We start from the raw sequence: 20,000 nt of genomic DNA, 5'->3' as shown, positions 1-20,000 counted from the left end.
AGTGACTCTCATGGTAGGCAAAGTGTTAAACAAAGTATCTAAAATAAGTCAAATTTTGCATATAGGACTCAAGGGGAATTTTTGAAGCATTTTTCTAGAAAAATAGCATATTTTGTATATCATCAAATACAGTAACTGCAACATGGAATGGTTGAACCTTTTGCCAGAAGCATGATCAGGAAATTGTTAAATGCAAGAGGAAACAGAATCATTAGTCAAGATTATAAATTAGTAACTATGCGCAAATTATTGTAAAATTATTGACATATTGATTCCTAACATAGATAGAAAGCCACACACACACACACACACACACACACACATGGTAGTGGTGGTGACAGCATTTTTGTGAAGTCTCCATATAAGACTTGTACTTTATTTTATTGTCCTTGGAAGGAAGGAAAACAAAGTTGGCTTCAGTAGCATTTAAATTGCAGAATATGAAAGTTCTGAAACTCTTACCAAATCTACCATTTTACTAATTCTACCAATTCCTCCACTTTATTAATTCTTCCATTCTTCCATTCTGGCAGAAGTTAACATATGTCAGTTCATGCAGTGCTGATTGGTTTGTTATAGAAGAACTTGCTGCATAATTTGTAAAGGAGATAGATTGTTGGCTAAATTAAATTAAATATGTGACTGGTTTATAAATCATCGACTTCAGTGGGATTTGAACTCAGAACATAGAAGAATAGAACTAAAGGCATTTAGCCTGCTATTCTGCAGCTTCTATCATACTGCTGCTGTATTACTGAAAATTATATTTCATGAATGAGGTTTAAACAAACCAGATAACCATGGAAACAACTTTATAACAGAAGAACTACCACCACCCCATCCCTGCACACACATCATATCAGGAATACAAACATCACCATTGTAGCACTCGTACATATACACCCATTTTAAAGGAATATGTATCTATGTTTATTTTACTTCTCTCTCTCTCTCTTTCTCACATACACACATACCAATGGTGCTTCTATGCTATTATTAGACCTGTTGGAAATAGCAGCTAAATTCCCTCAAATCACACCCTACCATTTTAAAATAGATTGGATACATTGCTCAGTGTAGTCCTAGATTTACAAAAAAAAAATAATAATAGGTGCAGGAGTGGCTGTGTGGTAAGTAGCTTGCTAACCAACCACATGGTTCCGGGTTCAGTCCCACTGCGTGGCATCTTGGGCAAGTGTCTTCTGCTGTAGCCCCGGGCCGACCAATGCCTTGTGAGTGGATTTGGTAGACAGAAACTGAAAGAAGCCTGTCATATATATGTATATATATATATATGTGTATGTGTGTGTTTGTGTGTCTGTGTTTGTCCCCCTAGCATTGCTTGACAACTGATGCTGGTGTGCTTACGTCCCCGTCACTTAGCGGTTCGGCAAAAGAGACTGATAGAATAAGTACTGGGCTTACAAAGAATAAGTCCCGGGGTCGATTTGCTCGACTAAAGGCGGTGCTCCAGCATGGCCGCAGTCAAATGACTGAAACAAGTAAAAGAGAGTAAAAGAGTAAATAATAAAGACCGGTCATGGCAGGAGTGCTTTTAATCATAAGTCTGCACAATCAAATACACACACACACATACAAACAAGGATTAAGATTTTGATACCAATTGTTTTCTTTTTATATTCCAAATTGGTAAAACTAAAATATTATCTTTTGAGTCGGAAAGAAGGTGAAATGTGAAAGAGAAACAAAATCAAATTTGATTTTTAAATAATTTGAGCATTTTTGCAGTACAAATGTGAAACTTGAGTTTCACATTTATACTGCATTCAAATTTGATTTTCAATTACAATTTCTGCTTTCTAAATTATTTCTTCATTATTAGAAACATTACAAAAAAGTTCAACTGAAAACACTTAAAATTCCTTATTCCTGTGAATGTATAAGTATATAAAATGTGTGGTGTGTATAAGTGATGATGATGACATATATATATAATGGGAAGCTTTATGAAAATAAACAAAAGACGAAGGCAGGTGGAATACAAACAAACAATTGTATTAGTATGGCGCTCAGGAATATAAATAAAACAAGTCTTTTACGTTTCGAACCTACGCTCTTCAACAGAAAGATACACAGAAAAGAAACAAGGAGAGAAAAAAAATGCGTGCAGAGGCTAGCGAATCAACATGGCGATCTGATTTCGGCCAGAAGTCAAAGATCAAACGTGAGACGCAAGAGCGAAATTAGGGGAGATAATAGGGTTAAATGACGTCGCCCCAACATAATATATATATATAATGTAGGTCGGGTAAAATTCAAGCAGTGCCCTCTTGAAACACATCTGCTTATTCCAGAATTACAATCCAGTTTTTAGTTACTGTATTGATGTGAGGTACATATTAGAGTTGAAAATTCTGGAAATATTGTAACAAATGGTGTATAATATTGAAAAATGTTCCCACTTCCCATTTTGTTGTAGAGGTTATGCCAAGGCTGTGTAATTAAGAAGTTTGCTTCACAACATTGTGCTTGCAAATGGAATTTGTTAGTTTGTGCTGCAACTCAGGGACCTGTTTCAGTCTTATTAGACCTCCTCAGTGGATCATGATCCTAAGTATACTACTAGACCATAGATTGACTTTGTAAATATATAGTTAATGTATGGAAATAATTCCAATGTTAAGAAATTTCAAATATCTGCAACACATCGATGGTTATTTTATTATTCTCATTGTAAATCAGCACCTACTGTATTCAATGAATAGCTGGCATTCTTAATAGCTACTTTTGGGATGATTTTTTAGTCTTTCTCTCTCTTTCTCTCTCTCTCTCTCCCCCCCTCTCTCTCTCTCTCTCTCTCTTTGATATATATTGTGTATCTAAAATCAGCACATCCATAAGAAATTTTCTTGGAAGAAAACTGCAATAACTTGACTGTTGATGGTGTCTGTACATTAAGTATGATACATAGATGGCTACTTATATACTCATTGAAAAATAAATTTAACAGATCTTTGAGCATCATCTCCATCAGTCGTTATCTTCACTTATTTCATGTGTTGGCATGGATGGAGTGTATCTTCAGCTCCTGAAGCATGGCAATCTGGCATTATCTGTTTCAGTCATGGTATTGTGGCCATGCTGGGGCACCACTTTGAATGGTTTAGTAAATCGAATTGATACCAGTGCTTATTTATAAGTCTGGTACTTATTCTATCAGTCTCTTTTGCCAAACTACTAAGCTATGGGGATATAAACAAACCAACACTGGTCAAGTGCTGGAGGTTGAGCAGACACAAACACACACACACACACACACACAGTGGCTTCCACACAATCTCCATCTTCCATATTCACTCACAAGGTATTAGTTGGCTCAGGGCTATAGCAGAAGACAACTACTCTAGGTGCTGCACAGCGAGACTGAGCCCAAAACCATGTGATTGCAAACAGAGTTTCCTAACCATGCAGCCATTTCTGCACCTGTATGAAATTATTAATTAATCACAAAATTTGTAAATTTTGGTTAATTTTAATAAGTTAACCACTGTTACCTAGAGTGGTAACTTATTAAAGCTTATTAGCTACCTTTCACTTTGTTACTATTTCAACATTCACTGATTCTGTTATCTCTGATTATAAACATTTTACAAATGGTTTGTTTGTTGTTGTTTTTTGTTACTGAAGTATTTATCTTTACTTCAACAATGTCAGCAATGTTTCTTTGGCATTCACATTATAAAAAAAAAAGATGGTTGGGTGGCAGTTATTTGTGTAAATAACTCTGTTTGCATTAAAGGCATCAGTTATGTGTAATAATAGAAAACTACAACTGTTAACTTATCTTAAAGAAAGATCTTTCTGTAACTCCAATTTTCAGGAACAACACCCAACTTCAAACATTTTGCACACTGTGTACTTCAACACTGCTGGCTTTTCTTTAGATATTTTTGCTCCATTCTGTGACTGAAATGGCTTTCTAAAGATTTCTTCTTCAGGATTACATATATCAATCCTTGACAAGGCATCTACTTTAGATGGCCTTAGAATAATCTTATAGTGATCTACTTCTCTCCTATAATTAGCTACTGTTATTCCAGAATGATCTTCTGCTCTTCTAGAATGATCTTCTGCTCTTCTAGAATGATCTTCTGCTCTTCTAGAATGATCTTCTGCTCTTCTCGAATGATCTTCTGCTCTTCTAGAATGATCCTCTGCTCTTCTAGAATGATCTTCTGCTCTTCTAGAATGATCTTCTGCTCTTCTAGAATGATCTTCTTCTCTTCTAGAATGACCTTCTGCTCTTCTAGAATGATCTTCTGCTCTTCTAGAATGACATTCTGCTCTTCTAGAATGATCTTCTGCTCTTCTAGAATGATCTTCTGCTCTTCTAGAATGACCTTCTGCTCTTCTAGAATGACCTTCTGCTCTTCTAGAATGATCTTCTGCTCTTCTAGAATGACATTCTGCTCTTCTAGAATGACCTTCTGCTCTTCTAGAATGACATTCTGCTCTTCTAGAATGACCTTCTGCTCTTCTAGAATGATTTTCTACCTTTCCAGAATGAGCTTCTGTTCTGTTCTTCTTACTTAGGTATAATGTAACATAATACCTAAAAATACACCAGTTGCCCTGCTCCCTGAAACATTAAAACTCACTTCTTATCTCTTGCAAACTAACCTTTTACAAGCCAATGAGGGACCATCTGTACAGTCACTCAACTTGTTGGAAATAACAACCAAATTTTCCTCGTATCACATCCTGTCATCTTAGAAAAAGAGAAAAAAGAGACAACATTGAATAATGTAGTAGTTATAAAAAGTAGGATGTTTGCAGCTGGAACATCTTTGACTATATGGTCTGCTTGATTAAGACTGACTTTAGTCTAAAAGCAACATCAATATATCTTATTTTATAAAATATAAAAATGCATTCGAATTAAAAAAGAAAAACTATGACTATCATATCAAATATTTCTCCATTGAGAGAGGAAAAATTTCATTGGAAGATCTTTGTTAAATGTTTAATATTTCAGTTATGTTCTTTGGTCTTATAGAATACTAGCAGTATCACCCGGCGTTGCTCGGGTTTGTAAGGGAAATAACTATATAAGCATTTTTAGAGAGTTATAGCCAAAAAATAGCAAAAAATGCATTAAAAATGGAAAAAAATGATGGTAAATTTTTTTTTAAATCGTTGACTCATCATAGACATTTTTAGAGAGTTACTTCCCTTATATAATAGCGAAAAAATGCATTAAAATGGAAAAAAATTATGGTAAATTTTTTTTTAAATCGTAGACTCATCGTAGACGCGCGCTAATACCCAGAAGGGCTCGATATGAATCCCAACTATAAGATACCCGGTTTTGGTTAAACTGCACCGCAAAATGTGGGAGTAGTTAGGAATCTAAATCGTAGGAGACAGACACACAACTTGACTTTTATATATGAAGATTACATGAACTTCTTTACTTTGTCTTTAAATGATTCCATTTCAGGTTATTATAACGGTTCACTACATACTTTACCTCTCTCTCTCTCTCTCTCTCACACAATTTTCTGCCTCCAAAAATTATCCATTCCTATCTTCTCTCAAATAAAATAACCAAATAATTTTCTGTATCAAACTATCTTCAATCTCCATTCTTTCCTGTCCTAAGAAACTTACTTCTCTTGAGAGAGACAGAGAGATGCCTATATATGTGTGTGTGTGTGTGTGTGTGTGTGTGTATAATAGTGAGAGAGACAGACAGAAAGTTAGAGACAATGTGAGGGTGAGAAAGACAGACAGATAAAGCAGACAAAAACATCCCTAAGGGACTATTTAGACAGGCTACTATAATCTCTAATGATTAATAATGCTATTTGATTTTAAACTACATACACACACACATTTACATATGATACATATATTCTTTTGCATATATATATATAGGTATAGATACACATACACATGTACATACACTCACACACATGTAAATATTACTTCTGTGTGCATACATATGTGTGTGTGTGTGTGATACACTTTCTATGTACCCAATGGCATGTATTCTTCCATACATCCTTCCAAATACTGTCACATACATTTATGTTGTTATTAATTAGTATTTAGTTCATTTCGTAGCATTTCCTTATTCCCATGCCTTATTTCATCTCCATATAAGTACACCAACATACATACATACATACACTAACATACGTGTATGCTTATATTCACTCATATAAAACCCTTACACTCATGCATACACTAAAACTCAAACTCTTACACACCCATTCACATGCTAACGCACACACAACCTGTGATGTATAACCACTTTCTTTTCTCTCTCTCTCACACCCCGCAGGCACATACTAGCATACACTTAATATATGAGACATTTATACACAAAATACTTACACGAATATACTCATACACACATACACGTGTGTGTATATGTATGCTTGTATATATTTACATTTGTATCTCTCTCTCTCTACACACACACACATACACACACTCATACAACCTGTGATGTTCCAATGTAAACACTGCTGCTACTAGAAAATGGTGTGGAAGGAGAGTGAGAGGAGGGAGAGTGAGAGATATTTGCTTAGAGGAAGGTTTTCCGTCCATCAGTTGGTGAGGCATGACAAGTGACAATGTTAGTTTAACATGTATTTTTAGTACACACCCATCACAGTTGAATTATGTGGAGTTGTTACTGTCACCATGTGGCAAGGAGGACCTTAAGGCAAGCTTCATATGGGATCTTGTAAAAGTGTAAGGGACATAAGAGAACAGTATGTTGTGTCAGGGAGTTGAGACGTCCCTTAATGTTCAGACATGTACAAGGATGTATTAGCTGAAGTAGACAGAATTTGGCTATGTAACTGATACAACAACAACAACAATAGTGAAATCATGAAGTAGTGATGGTAATTTTTTGAATGTCAATGGACTGGACTTTTGTTCTTTTTTAAACTATTTTGATCATGTCTAATGTATCAACTGCTTTAGCTACAAGCCAACAAGAAAGACAGTATATGGTTGTTTGCTAGAAATAACAGCCAAATAACATCCAACTGTCTTTAATAAAGGAAACATTGGAAAATATAATCCTAAAAAGGACTAATATTGTCCTAAAAAGACTAGATGATCATGGTTGGAGCACCTTTGTTTGCAGGTTGGCTTAATCAAGGTTGACCTAATACTAAACATCTTCTTCACCCACAAACCAATGCAATAGCATCTACATAATTGCTTGATCTGCTAGAAAAAGTTGTCAACTAGCCCTTAAATCGCTCAATACTGTCTTCAAAAAAGGAAGGAAACATTGGATAATGTATTTCTAGATACACTGTTTTGGGATACAAGATGTCTTGGTCACAATTGGAAAATGTTTGATCATAGATGTATTCAGTTAGGTCTGATTAGATGGCTAATGTAACCTCTTTAGTGATGATATAAAGGGGGCCTCTACATAGTGACATAACCAGCTAGAAACAACAGCCAAACAGGCAGTGACTTGACAGAGTTGCTAAAACACTGGATAAAGCTCCATGCTGTATTTGTTTTGCCTCTTTGCATTCTGAGTTCAAAACTCTTATGGTCAACTTTTGTCTTACATGCTTTCAGGATCAATAAAGGAAATATCAATCCAGAGTCTTAGATGGATAGAATTGTTAAATCATCATCATCATCATCATTTAACATCTGCTTTTCTAAGTTTATTGAGGTAGATTTTTCTACGGCCAGGTTCCCTTCCTGTCACTAACCCTCACCACTTTCCAAGCAAAGCAATATTTTTTCATGACTAGACATGTTTACACAGAATATTGATGGTGATGCTTACTTACAACAATCACATGATATCAAGACATGGAGACAGCGATAACAAAACATGGACACACACACACGCTTCTTTTAGCTTCTGTCTACTAAATCTACACAAGGCTTTGATTGGCCTGGGACTGTAGTAGAAAATACTTACCCAAAGTACCACACAGTGTAACTGAACCTGGAACTGTGTGGTTGGGACGAAAACTTCTTACATCATAGCCATGGTAGGATTCTTTCAGTTTCACCTACTAAATCCGCTCACAAGGCTTTGGTTGCCCTGGGGTGGTGGGAAAAGACACTTGTCCAAGGTGGTGCTGTGCAGTAGAACTGAACCCAAGGCCACCTTGTTGGGAAGCAAGATTCTTAACCACAACCAATATCTTGTAATATTTGTACTGTCTAAGGCTGCAAGCTGGTGAAAATGTTAGCACACCGAGTGAAATGCTTAGTGGTATTTTGTCTGTCTTTACGTTCTGAGTTCAAATTCTGCCAAGGTCAATTTTGCCTTTCATTTGGGGGGGGGGCAATAAATTAAGTACCAGTTGCATACTGGGGTTGATCTAATCAACTCGCCCCCTCCCCCAAAATTTTAGGCCTTGTGCCTAGAGTAGAAAAGAATATTTATACTGGCTCTTTGCTTCTGAGTTATTGTTGGTGGTGTTTGGGTGGGTTTAGTGTAGTTCACCCTACTGAAAGTTTTTGAGGCAGGTCTCTAGCTTGCAGATAACTTTGTCCCTGAATCATACGTCTCACAGAGGCTCTGAAAAATTAAAGGTTATAGGTATTGTCCTTTCCTCCCTGATTATGTAGTAAAAACAAACAAAAAAATCTCCCTTAAGTCACGTTTTTACTGCCTTAAATCAAAGGACACACTGGATGATAAGCTGCAGAAAAACTATTATGCTTCTAATTGAAACAAAATATTAATAAGATGTTAACTTATATCTGCACTGTCAAAGCTTGTCTTTAAGTTGTATATTTACAATTGGTTAATCTCTTATCTTTATGTGTCTGATTTCTAGCTGTGTACATAATCCTGCAATTAGACTTGAACTCAGAACATTGTTATGTTTAGTTTACAAATAAAGCTTCCTCATTCACATCTTAATTGGTACTATGCACGCATCCAAGAATAAACCATCTGACTGAACAAAAATGTAAATAGAGAAGAATTTTTCATCACTAAGGATGATGTCCTGAATAAATTATATTATTAATGACATTTATAAGGCATTAAGCTGACCGAAATGTTACTGCGTTGGACAAAATGCTTAGTAGTATTTCTTTCAAATTTTGTTCTGAGTTCAAATTCTACCAAGGTCGATTTTGCCTTTCACCCTCTTGGGGTCGATAAAATATGTACCAGTAAAGTACTGGGATCAATGTAAATGTCTAGCCCCTTCCCATACAATTTCAGGCCTTGTGTCTATAATAGAAAGGATTATTAATGCCATTTCTCTAAATAAAGGCAGAAAGATCACAGCTGGACTGTCTTTGATAATCTTCCTCAAACAATGCCATACTGTGCTATGGCTACTTTTTGAGACATGTGGGTGGGAAGAAAGCTATCCTCAGACCAAAGATGTGGCCTAAATGTTTACAACATAATGGACCAGGTGGTGATGTTAAACTTGGTGACAGAGTAAATCTACTACCCAAGAACAAAGTATGGGCACTCTGACAAGCTTCCATACAGTTTCTGTCTATCAAATTCCACCCAAACAGCATTGGGTGACATGAGGTTATGGTAGGAAGCCCTTGCCTAAGGTGCTACACACTCTGGTATTGAACCTGATACCACACAATTGCAGCAGTAACTTTTTAACTGCACAACCATGCCTACATCAACTGATTTCAGTTAGAAACCAAAAACTGTTTCTTAAATCCAGAAAACTTACCTCTTGTTTTTTAGGCTTTACCCAATGGAATGGCTCTCTTCAGACCACCTTACTTTCATTTGACACCACTTCATCTCTATACATTCACTGATTCTTAGATCAGTAAGAGAGGCCTCTACATGGTTGTTTGGCCTGTTAGAAGTAGTAATTAGATCTCCCTCAAAGTACACTTTACTGTTTTAGAAAAAGGACACAATTATAGATTATGCAGTTAAGGGTTTGTTGTTTCTGAAATATAAATGGGATGGTCATGACTGGAACACTTTTGATTATAGATCTTCTTGATCAGAGTTGATCTAGGGCTAACCAAAAACCTCTGCCTTAGTGAAAGCAGAGCATTGTTTTCAGTCGTGTTTGTTTGTTTGTCCATGGACAAGCTATCTCAGATGAAACTTTCAGGGATGTTTGGCTTCATGACTGGCATGAACTGATTAGATTTTGGGATCAATCTGGTACCAGACAAGGATTCTGGATTATTTTTCCTGTTTTTTTTTTACTTGATTTTTGAGAGCAGTTGGGTTCATTTTTAGTTTGAGAGAGCAATCTAGTTTATTTCAGATATTCACATTTCAAAAATCATCTCTAGCTAATCATTGAGAGGACATCGGTGTTACCTTGGAAAAGGTTTGCGTTCTCTAAGAGCTCTTGTTGATTCTGTTTTCAGAGTTCCTGCTGAAAATAAACTTCCAATTTATAAAATATCCTTCACGCTTTTGCTTTTCCTCTCCCTTTTTTGCTATCGCCTACTATTTCTTCCTTTTCTTACTATCTGTCCTCTGTCTCTTGCTGTTTCATTTTCTCTATCTTTTCTCATCTGTCTGTCTACCTGTCTGTGTCCCTCTCTTCTGCTACTTTAGCTCCCTAACCCCATGTACAACATGGACATACACGTTGCTCATGTCTGATATGTCAAAAAACACACAAAAAAACCCCTACAGTTGTTATTTTTTTAATCTATGTAACAAGATCTGTGGTTTGTTGCTATTAACATGTTAACCCGTTCCTGTAATTTTAAACTACACAGTGTTTCCATTTAAGCGGATCTTACAGAGATTAAAGAACATTTTCAGAAGGGGATGGGATAATGCAGGTGTGGAAACCTGTACGAGCTGCTAACTAGGGGGGGGGGATACTGCCTATCTGTGAGTGCAGATTATTTGATGTGGAATCTTTGAAGCAAGCAGGAATGATAAATAAATAAATGATTGGATAAACCCTGCCTGGAACACTGCTGTGTTGTTGATGGGGGTTGCTGCTGCTGTTGATGATGAGGATGTTGCTGCTATTGTTATTGCTGTCTTTATTAGTTTGAAATATATTTATGGAAAGAACAAAATAAGATAATTTTGCTTCTATATGTTTACATAAGCACTTATTAGTAATTCTCTTTATGTTATTTATTTAGTGTGGGTGTAGGTGAAGGTGTGGTTGGTTCCATGTGTGAGGGATGGGAAGAGAGAGAGAGAGAGAGAGAGCAGTATAATGGTAGAAAATTCTGGAGATTAGTTAATAAGAAGTTTAAAAACAAGCAGGGTAATGTTGATTGTTGTTTTAAATTAGAAACGAGATAAAAGATAAGAGGAGGAAAAGAAATGGAGAAGTTGTGATGTTTATCTCTTTTTCAAAAACAAAAAAAGCATGTAACTGATGTAGTTAAGATACCAAGCAGCAGATATTCACTAAAAATTTACCATTGACTTATTATTGACTAAAGATTTACCATTGGCTAAAGTATTAACTGACTAAAAGGTATTGATTAAATGTGTCATTGACTAAAAGGTATTGACAAAAGATTCCACTCAAACATTGGATGACATGAGGTTACGGTAGGAAGCCCTCACCTTAGGTGCTACACACTGTGGTATTGAACCTGATTCCACACAATTGCAGCAGTAACTTTTTAACTGCACAACCATGCTTACATCAACTGATTTCAATCAGAAACTAAAAACTTATCATTGACTAAAGATTTACCATTGGCTAAAGTATTACTGACTAAAAGGTATTGACAAAAGATTTACCATTGACTAAAGAGTCACCATTGGCTAAAGTACCGCTGACTAAAGTATTAATGAAAGATTCACCATTGACTAAAGATATCCCATTGTTTCAGCTGTCTCCCTAGAGTATGATCATGTTCATTGGGAGGTGGGGGAGAACTATATAGGATTTGCTAGCAGGATTAAATTGTGTTGTTTTTGTCTTGCTCCAGATCAACCCTGATCCAGCAGTTCTAGAATCAATTACTGTTGTTGTTTAGCCCTAGGCTAATCCTGATCAAATAGATCTATGATCAAAGATGTTTTAACTATAACCATTCTGTTTGTCTTTTCATTCATATATCTTTGCACTTCATTATCCACTACATCTGACAATTTTTAATGTGATTTGAGGGTTGATTACCCGCTATTTCTTGAAGGTCAAGCTTCTTTATGTTCAAAGTTGTTATGCATTTGGATGATATTTCCTCACTTACAAGAATTGCTAGAAGTTATTCTTGTGAATTTTTTGGTGTGTGGGGTGGAGGCACAGTGAGGCACTTAAGATCCTTAATGATTTTTAGACATACATTTGTTGATATAGTGTTAGCAGTGTCCATGTGGGGTATATATACCTGTATGTCTATATACATCTATCTGTATATTTACCTGTGTGTGTGTGTGTGTGTGTGTGTCAGTTAGACAGTCACTACAGATATAGATATAGATGTGTGTGTGTGTGTATATATATATATATATATCATCATCATCATCATCGTTTAGCGCCGCTTTCCATGTTAGCATTGGTTGGACGGTTCAACTGGGGTCTGGGAAGCCAGAAGGCTGCACCAGGCCCAGTCTGATCTGGCAATGTTTCTATGGCTGGATGCCCTTCCTAACGCCAACCACTCCGTGAGTGTAGTGGGTGCTTTTTACGTGCCACCAGCACAGGTGCCAGACGAGGCTGCCAAACGGCCACGATCGGATGGTGCTTTTTATGCACCACCAGCAAGGGAGCCAGGTGAGGCTGACAACGGCCACAATCGGATGGTGCTTTTTACGTGCCACCGGCACGAGGCCAGTCAGGGCTGTGCTGGCAACAGCCATGTTCGGCTGGTTCTTTTACGTACCACCGGCACTGGTATCACAGCTGCAATTTCCATCGATGTTGATCTATTTCGATATATATATATATATATATATATATATATATACATACATACATGTGTGTATATATATATACACACACACTAGATAGATAGATAGATAGATAGATAGATAGATAGATAGATAGATAGATCTGTCTGTCTGTCTAGCTTTCTATCTATATACATGGCAACATATCAGCAATTATTAGTGTTGAATAAAACAGTTTGGAATATTTGTTCTGATTTCCTTTGAGTTCAAATTCCACTGAAGTCGGCTTTGCCTTTTGTCTTTCCAAGGTCAATAAAGTATCAGTCACCTTTGGCAGTGTTTCTTAACCATTTTTTACCTACTTACCCATTTGATTTCTATTTTACTCATGTTGACCCTCATAATTATTTGATGTTTTAAAAAATCCTATTATATTTTTATAATTAAATATTATTAAGAATTGGTATAAAAAAATAATTAAAATACTTTTAAATAGTTGAGAAGCCAAGGGATCAAATTATTCAGTGATTGATTCAAGAGGATATGAGTTCAACCTGAGTCTTAGTAAAAGTTTATTATTCTGTTCACTCTTCCCTGAATTGCAACAAACCGAGATGCCACGAGGATGGACTACAGCCATACTGGGGCACCGCCTTCAAGGATATTTTGTTAATTATATAGACACCAGTACTTATTTATCAATCACTATTGAATCCCTAAGTACAATAAGTATACTATATGGTTGTGTGTTGTAAGGAGCGACTAAAAGAGAGCAGTAGTTTGCAATATTACCCAGTGAATACTGTAATCTTTATATATAAAAGTGAGGTTGTGTGCTGTCTGTCTCCTACGATTTAGATTCCTAACTACTCCCACATTTTGCGGTGCAGTTTAACCAAAACCGGGTATCTTATAGTCGTGATTCATATCGAGCCCTTCTGGGTATTAGCGCGTGTCTACGATGAGTCTACGATTTAAAAAAAAATTTACCATAATTTTTTTACATTTTTTTGCTATTTTTTGGCTATAACTCTCTAAAAATGCTTATATAGTTATTTCCCTTACAAACCCGAGCAACGCCGGGCGATACTGCTGGTATATACTAAAATCTCTTAAAATATTTTCATTGAATTCCTTCAAACATTACACCTTTTCACATACATACACGCACACAGAGAAGTGCAAACAAAAACACAGATGCACATATCTATACAAACATTTCACACCTATCTGCTGTATATATAATTATACACACAGTAAAAACACATGGCTTAGTGGTTAGGCTATTCAGCTCACAGTCGCAAGGTTGCAAGTTCAATTCTCGGTGATGCGTTGTGTCCTTGAGCAAGACACTTTATTTCACATCACTCCATCCACTCAGCTAGCAAAATGAGTAGTACCTGTATTTCAAAAGGCCAGCCTGTCACACTCTGTCATACTGAATCTCCCTGAGAACTACTTTAAGGATGCATGTGTCTGTGAAGTACTCAGCTACATGCACGTTAATTGCAGGAGCAGGCTGTTCTATTGATCGGATCAATTAGAACCTTTGTCATCATAATAGGGTGTCAGTTGTAATGGGGTGCAAAAGTAGGTATACAGTAAATATTACATCAATGCTATAATACTTAATTCATTAAATTTATTAGCACATTTAATTAGTTAGCATCATTGTTTTTATTTTCAGTGTCATTAATCATGATAATACATTTATCATACCTATAATGATACTTTTAATTTTTTTGATAAAAATAAGTATTATACGTGTTTTCTTTTTTCATAACTGTATACCTACTTTTGCACCAACCTCCTCTCTCTCTCTCTTTCGGAGAGGCACTGAGCAGCTATACGCACACATACACACACGGCAGTAACTTCCACCTACCGAATTCGATCACAAAGCTCCGGTCGACTCGGGGCTATAGTGGAAGACACCTACCCAAAGTGCCACGCAGTGGGACTGAACCCAAAACCATGTAGCTAGGAGGCAAGCTCCCTAACCACACAGCCATGCCTGCGCCTACCTGTATATGTATAATTATACACACACACACACACACACACACATTCTTATATATAATGTGTGGATACATAATCATGTGTGTGTGTGCATATATATACATTCTTATATATAATGTGTGGATACATAATCATGTGTGTGTGCACATATATGTACATTTTTATATATAATGTGTGGATACATACACATGTGTGTGTGTCTGTGTGAAATAGATTAATTTCATCTTGTATTTCTTCCATGTAATTATTCCCATACACCAATTAAATTGGTTATATTTCTACCACAGGAAATCATCATCACCAGCATTGTCATAACCATCATCATCATAGCTATTACCATAACTATAACAATCCCTTTCCCTATAAAGACTTCCCCCACAACCCCTATATTTTTGCCATCATCACCATATTCTGCTTTCCTCCTTTCTCAGTAATCTTTATCAATCAAATATTTTATATTTTATCATTTTACAAGATGATTTTAAACATTTAAAATCTAATATTTTACACAGAAAGAAGACAAAAATAATTTAAACTTTTTACTCGTTAATTCTATTCAATTAATTAGTTAGATTATTATTATTATTTTCCTTTCATAAATATATTCTTTAGTTGTAAATGGTCCTTGTTTAGTCAGCGATATCTTATTTCAAAATGGAGGGAAGAGTTTATCTATGTTAACATCTTCAATATGGCATGTATTAACTAAACCCACAATTACTTACACTCCAGCTCAGCAAGTCACTTTGTATAAAGTTGAATAGATGAGAAGAAATTATTCTGAAGCTATTAGAGAGGCTGCTGAAAGTTCTGGATTAGGTTTCAAAACTAATTCTCTCCACTTGCTGCTTTAACATCCCTATTGCGAAACATAACCTATCTTCTTGCGTAGACATGAAAATGGTGAAGGAAAACTTGCCTGAAACTTTCCCCTCTAATTATCTTCTGGTATAAGAGAACCTAACAAATGGGACTCCTTTCCTAGAGATGTCAGATGAAATGTCAACTGATTCTATGTAAAACATTTTTATCATCCCTTTTCCTTTCTCTCTTTTTTTTATAAGTTCAAGCTCTAATTTGAGAGATATTTAGTCAAATGTAATTGTTTTCTGTATCTAGCAGATATACAAATGAATTCTGAAGATAGAGTTGCTCAATTCAAAATTACAAAAGAAAAAAACAGTTAACCACTTGCAGAGCTTTGAATTTAGCTTCCACATCTGATAAATCTTGAAAATACTGTTCTAGGAAATTGATATTAATCGTGCTTGTCTTCTAATTATTTAATATGTTTCACAAATAGGTGAGGAGTAATACTTACAAGAGTAATTTTTATTAATTTCATTTTGAATGTGACTTCTCATTTTGTCACAAGCTACTAAATTTAACCATTTCTGTAAGTATCTTCCTGACACCATTCTGATTTGTGCCAGTGCTTGATACAAAGTCAGTTAAATCTCTTTCTCTCCCCACCCACACACACACAAACACACACACACAACACACACACACACAAATAAAAATTCTTCTCCTTTCAGCACTGCATTCAATTTACAACTATTTGAATTGAGGTTCAATCTCACTTTGTGACACATTGAACAAGTGCTTTCATTTTGTAAATGAAATTCAGTTGATGAAAACTATTTAAAAACTTGTAGAAGGGATATTTTTGTGTTGGGGAAGGTACTTTTGTATTGGGGAAGGTAGAAGGGATATTTTTGTGTTGGGGAAGGTAGAGCAGTACCTGGTCATCAAGTGCTATTAGTGGGGTTCACTCAGTTACAGGCATTCAGATCAGGTTTCAAATCTAAGAGAAATTAGCTCCCTTGCTCCCATTAATCTTGAAGAACCTGAAAATAGTCTTGAACACTGCCCCTCGACCTCTGACTAGACCTACTTCAATGCTTTATTATTCCATTACTACAAAAATTACTCTATATCTCTAATATTAATTATTCATTAATGCATTATTCATTAATCCATTTTATATCAGTGTTTTTTTTAATCCACTTTATATTGCTATTAATCCACTGATTCATTCATCCACTTTACATCACTGTTAATCTATTGCATCATTAATCCATTTTATATCACTTTTAATTCACTACTTAATTAATCCACTTTCCATCACTGTTTTATTAATCTACTTTATATCACAATTCATCCACTGCCACATTAATCCACTTCTTCGTTAATCCAGTGCTACTTTAATCCATGTTATATTGCTATTAATCCACTGCTTCATTTATACGCCTTACATCAATATTAATCTGCTGCATCATAAATCCAGTTTATATCACCATTAATTCACTGCTTCATTAATCCACTTTGCATCACCGTTTTATTAATCTACTTTACATCACAATTAATCCACTGCAGCAATAATCCATTTCTTCATCTATCCAATGTTGCAATAATCCATTTCTTCATTAATCCAATGCTGCAATAATCCATTTCTTCATTAATCCACTGCTGCAATAATCTTCTTTTCATTAATCCAGTACTACTTTAATCCACTTTTGCATCACTGTTCTGGAGTCTGTGATTCACTAGAGGCTTAACAATAATTTAATGACTATGAGTCTCAACCCCTGGTCATTATTCTATACAATCATCATCATAATCTTAATTTTATACTTGAAATACAGACAGTTCCTATTTACCAACTATGAGGTGGCACGTAAAAAGCACCCACTACACTCACAGAGTGGTTGGCGTTAGGAAGGGCATCCAGCCGTAGAAACACTGCCAGATCTGACTGGGCCTGATGAAGCCTTCCAGCTTCACAGACCCCAGTTGAACCGTCCAACCCATGCTAGCATGGAAAGCGGACGCTAAATGATGATGATGATGATGATGATGAGGCATTTAGTATTCCTCCACACGGGACTTACTTTGGCTTTCCTAGCTCTCCCATACTCTTTACTCATTGCCAATTGTATATACGCATGTGTTTTAGTATTTATGTATATTATTTAATTTATTTATTTCTCTGTTCAGATTATGAAAGAAACTAATACAGAAGTTACGTGGCCATCAAAACTGAAGATTGGAGCCAAATCTAAAAAAGGTATTTATCATTTTAATATCTAATATCATTTACATTCAAATAATAAAAATAGTTAAGGTGATGAGCTGACGGAATCATTACTGTACCAGACTATAAATGCTTAGCATTTCATCTGCCTTTACATTCTGAGTTCAAACTCTGTAAAGTTTGACTTTGCCTTACATCCTTTCATAGTTGATAAAATAAGTACCAGTTAAGCACTGGGTTTGATGTAATTGACTTCCCCCTTCTGAAATTGCTGGCCATGTGCCAAAATTTGAAACCAGTATTAAAAATAACTGTTGTTGTTTAACCCTAGGTTGGGCCTGATTGAGACTTGATTGAATCACTCTATTTTGTCTTGCACTATAGTGTATCTTGGACAGTGTTTTTTAAGATAGTAAGGTGTATTTTGAGGGATATTGGCTGTTATTTCTAGCTATTCAATTGACCTCATGACTAAACTGCTATACAATTTCACTCACTTAATATGTTTGTAAACTGTTAAAGTAAATATTGAACTGAAAAATGATTTTTTTTTCTCTTCACCAAGATTATGCAGCACAAAATCTATTACAGCTTATAACTATCTATCTTTAAAATTAAATTTAGTTTTTTCATGTTGTAGCTTCATTTTCAATACATTTAAATACAATAAACATATTTGCTTTCATTATTGTCAGCATGGGTATGCTATTGTATTATAGCAGTCCAACTGTCAGTTTGATAAAACAAATTTACACGTTTATATTTATTCTATGATACATTATATGTAATTGCATTGTCTCTTTGTTTCTCTTTCTAGATCCTCACATTAAGGTAATTGGGATGCAAAATGATGTCAAAGTGGCCAAAGATAAAATAATGAGCATCTTAGATACAAAGGTATGTACATGTTCCCCATGTATAACAGTTCTTTATTGTTGCTTGTAGTAGTAATTTTGATGGTGACTTTGTAAGGAATGGAGTACAACAATTTCATTTGATATGGAAACAGGAAGATAGAAGCTAATTGAAAAATTCTCTCTACTACTACTGCTGCTGCTGCTGCTAATAATAATAATAACAATAATAATAATAATATAATAATAATAATAATAACCTGTCCTTTAGTGGCTGACGATATGTGCATCTCTGATCACGAGCAGAAGTAGTGGGGGAGCATCATAGCCGTGTGTTGAGAGGGATTCTTTGGGGTTTGAATAATTCACCTCTGGAAACATGGGTGTTTCGTTCAACATCCTTAAACAACCCTTATTCAGGGACCTTTCGAGTGGGATGGGTTACTCGACCTGAAGAAAATTCTAACTGGGCCCCACCTGCAAGGTCATGTGCTGTTTATCTTGATATGAGATCACCATGTCGCGCACATATGGTTGTGATGCATGTGCCTAGTGTACCCTTATCAGATGGGTTGTCATGATGGGTATATTGGGCTTCGTATATTTTACCCCAGTGTCACTTTGATGGCATGCACTGCTCTCTCACTCAATAATAATAATAATAATAATAATAATAATATTAATAATAATAATAACAATAATAATAATAATAAATCTATTAATTCTATCTATAAGAAAACAAGGTTTGAAGGAGAATATAAGAATAACAATCAAATACTGAAGTGTTACAAATAAGTCGCCATAAACATGGCAGCAAGAACTAAAGACAATGGTAAAGGGAAACATCAGGTGACAATATAAATCATATTGTAAATTATAACCTTTGGAAAATGGATGTTAAATGATGATGATGATGATATGGGAACATACTCCACAAAGAATAGTTTAACACTTTTGTTACCATATTTTTGTTGAAATACACTGTTTTTGTTTCACTTAATTTTTAATATAATGAAAGAATTTGATTACTGACTTGGTCTTTGGAACATAAACTGACATGGAATTTTGATGGAAAGTTTTTCATTTAGATCACTTTCAAGCTATAAGTTAGACCATAGAACTTGGGGCAGTCTCCAGCAGGTTGATATCAAAAGGGTTAATGTGGCTGTGAGGAACAGACACACAGGATAGATAAATTAAGGCGGCGAGCTGGCACAAGGTGGCGAGCTGGCCAAGGCAGCGAGCTGGCAGAAACGTTAGCACGCCGGGCGAAATGTGTAGCGGTATTTCGTCT

The 20,000-nt window shown here is 35.5% G+C and overlaps 1 protein-coding gene across 4 annotated transcripts in view; it reads left to right on the top strand.

The window, feature by feature from the left end:
- The window catches only part of LOC115212084 (protein bicaudal C homolog 1-B), a 295,851-nt gene that overhangs the window by 228,057 nt on the left and 47,794 nt on the right, over nt 1-20,000 (top strand). For all 4 annotated transcript variants that reach the window (XM_029780911.2, XM_036503094.1, XM_029780910.2 and 1 more), the window contains 2 exons: nt 17,816-17,885; nt 18,670-18,749. In XM_029780911.2, the coding sequence (XP_029636771.1) occupies nt 17,816-17,885; nt 18,670-18,749 (150 nt within the window). The remainder of the gene's footprint in view (nt 1-17,815; nt 17,886-18,669; nt 18,750-20,000) is intronic.

Source organism: Octopus sinensis, linkage group LG5 (assembly GCF_006345805.1).
Source record: "Octopus sinensis linkage group LG5, ASM634580v1, whole genome shotgun sequence".
Taxonomy (NCBI): domain Eukaryota; kingdom Metazoa; phylum Mollusca; class Cephalopoda; order Octopoda; family Octopodidae; genus Octopus; species Octopus sinensis.
The sequence above is the reverse complement of the archived record's forward strand: the minus strand, read 5'-3'. Positions and strand labels throughout refer to the sequence as shown.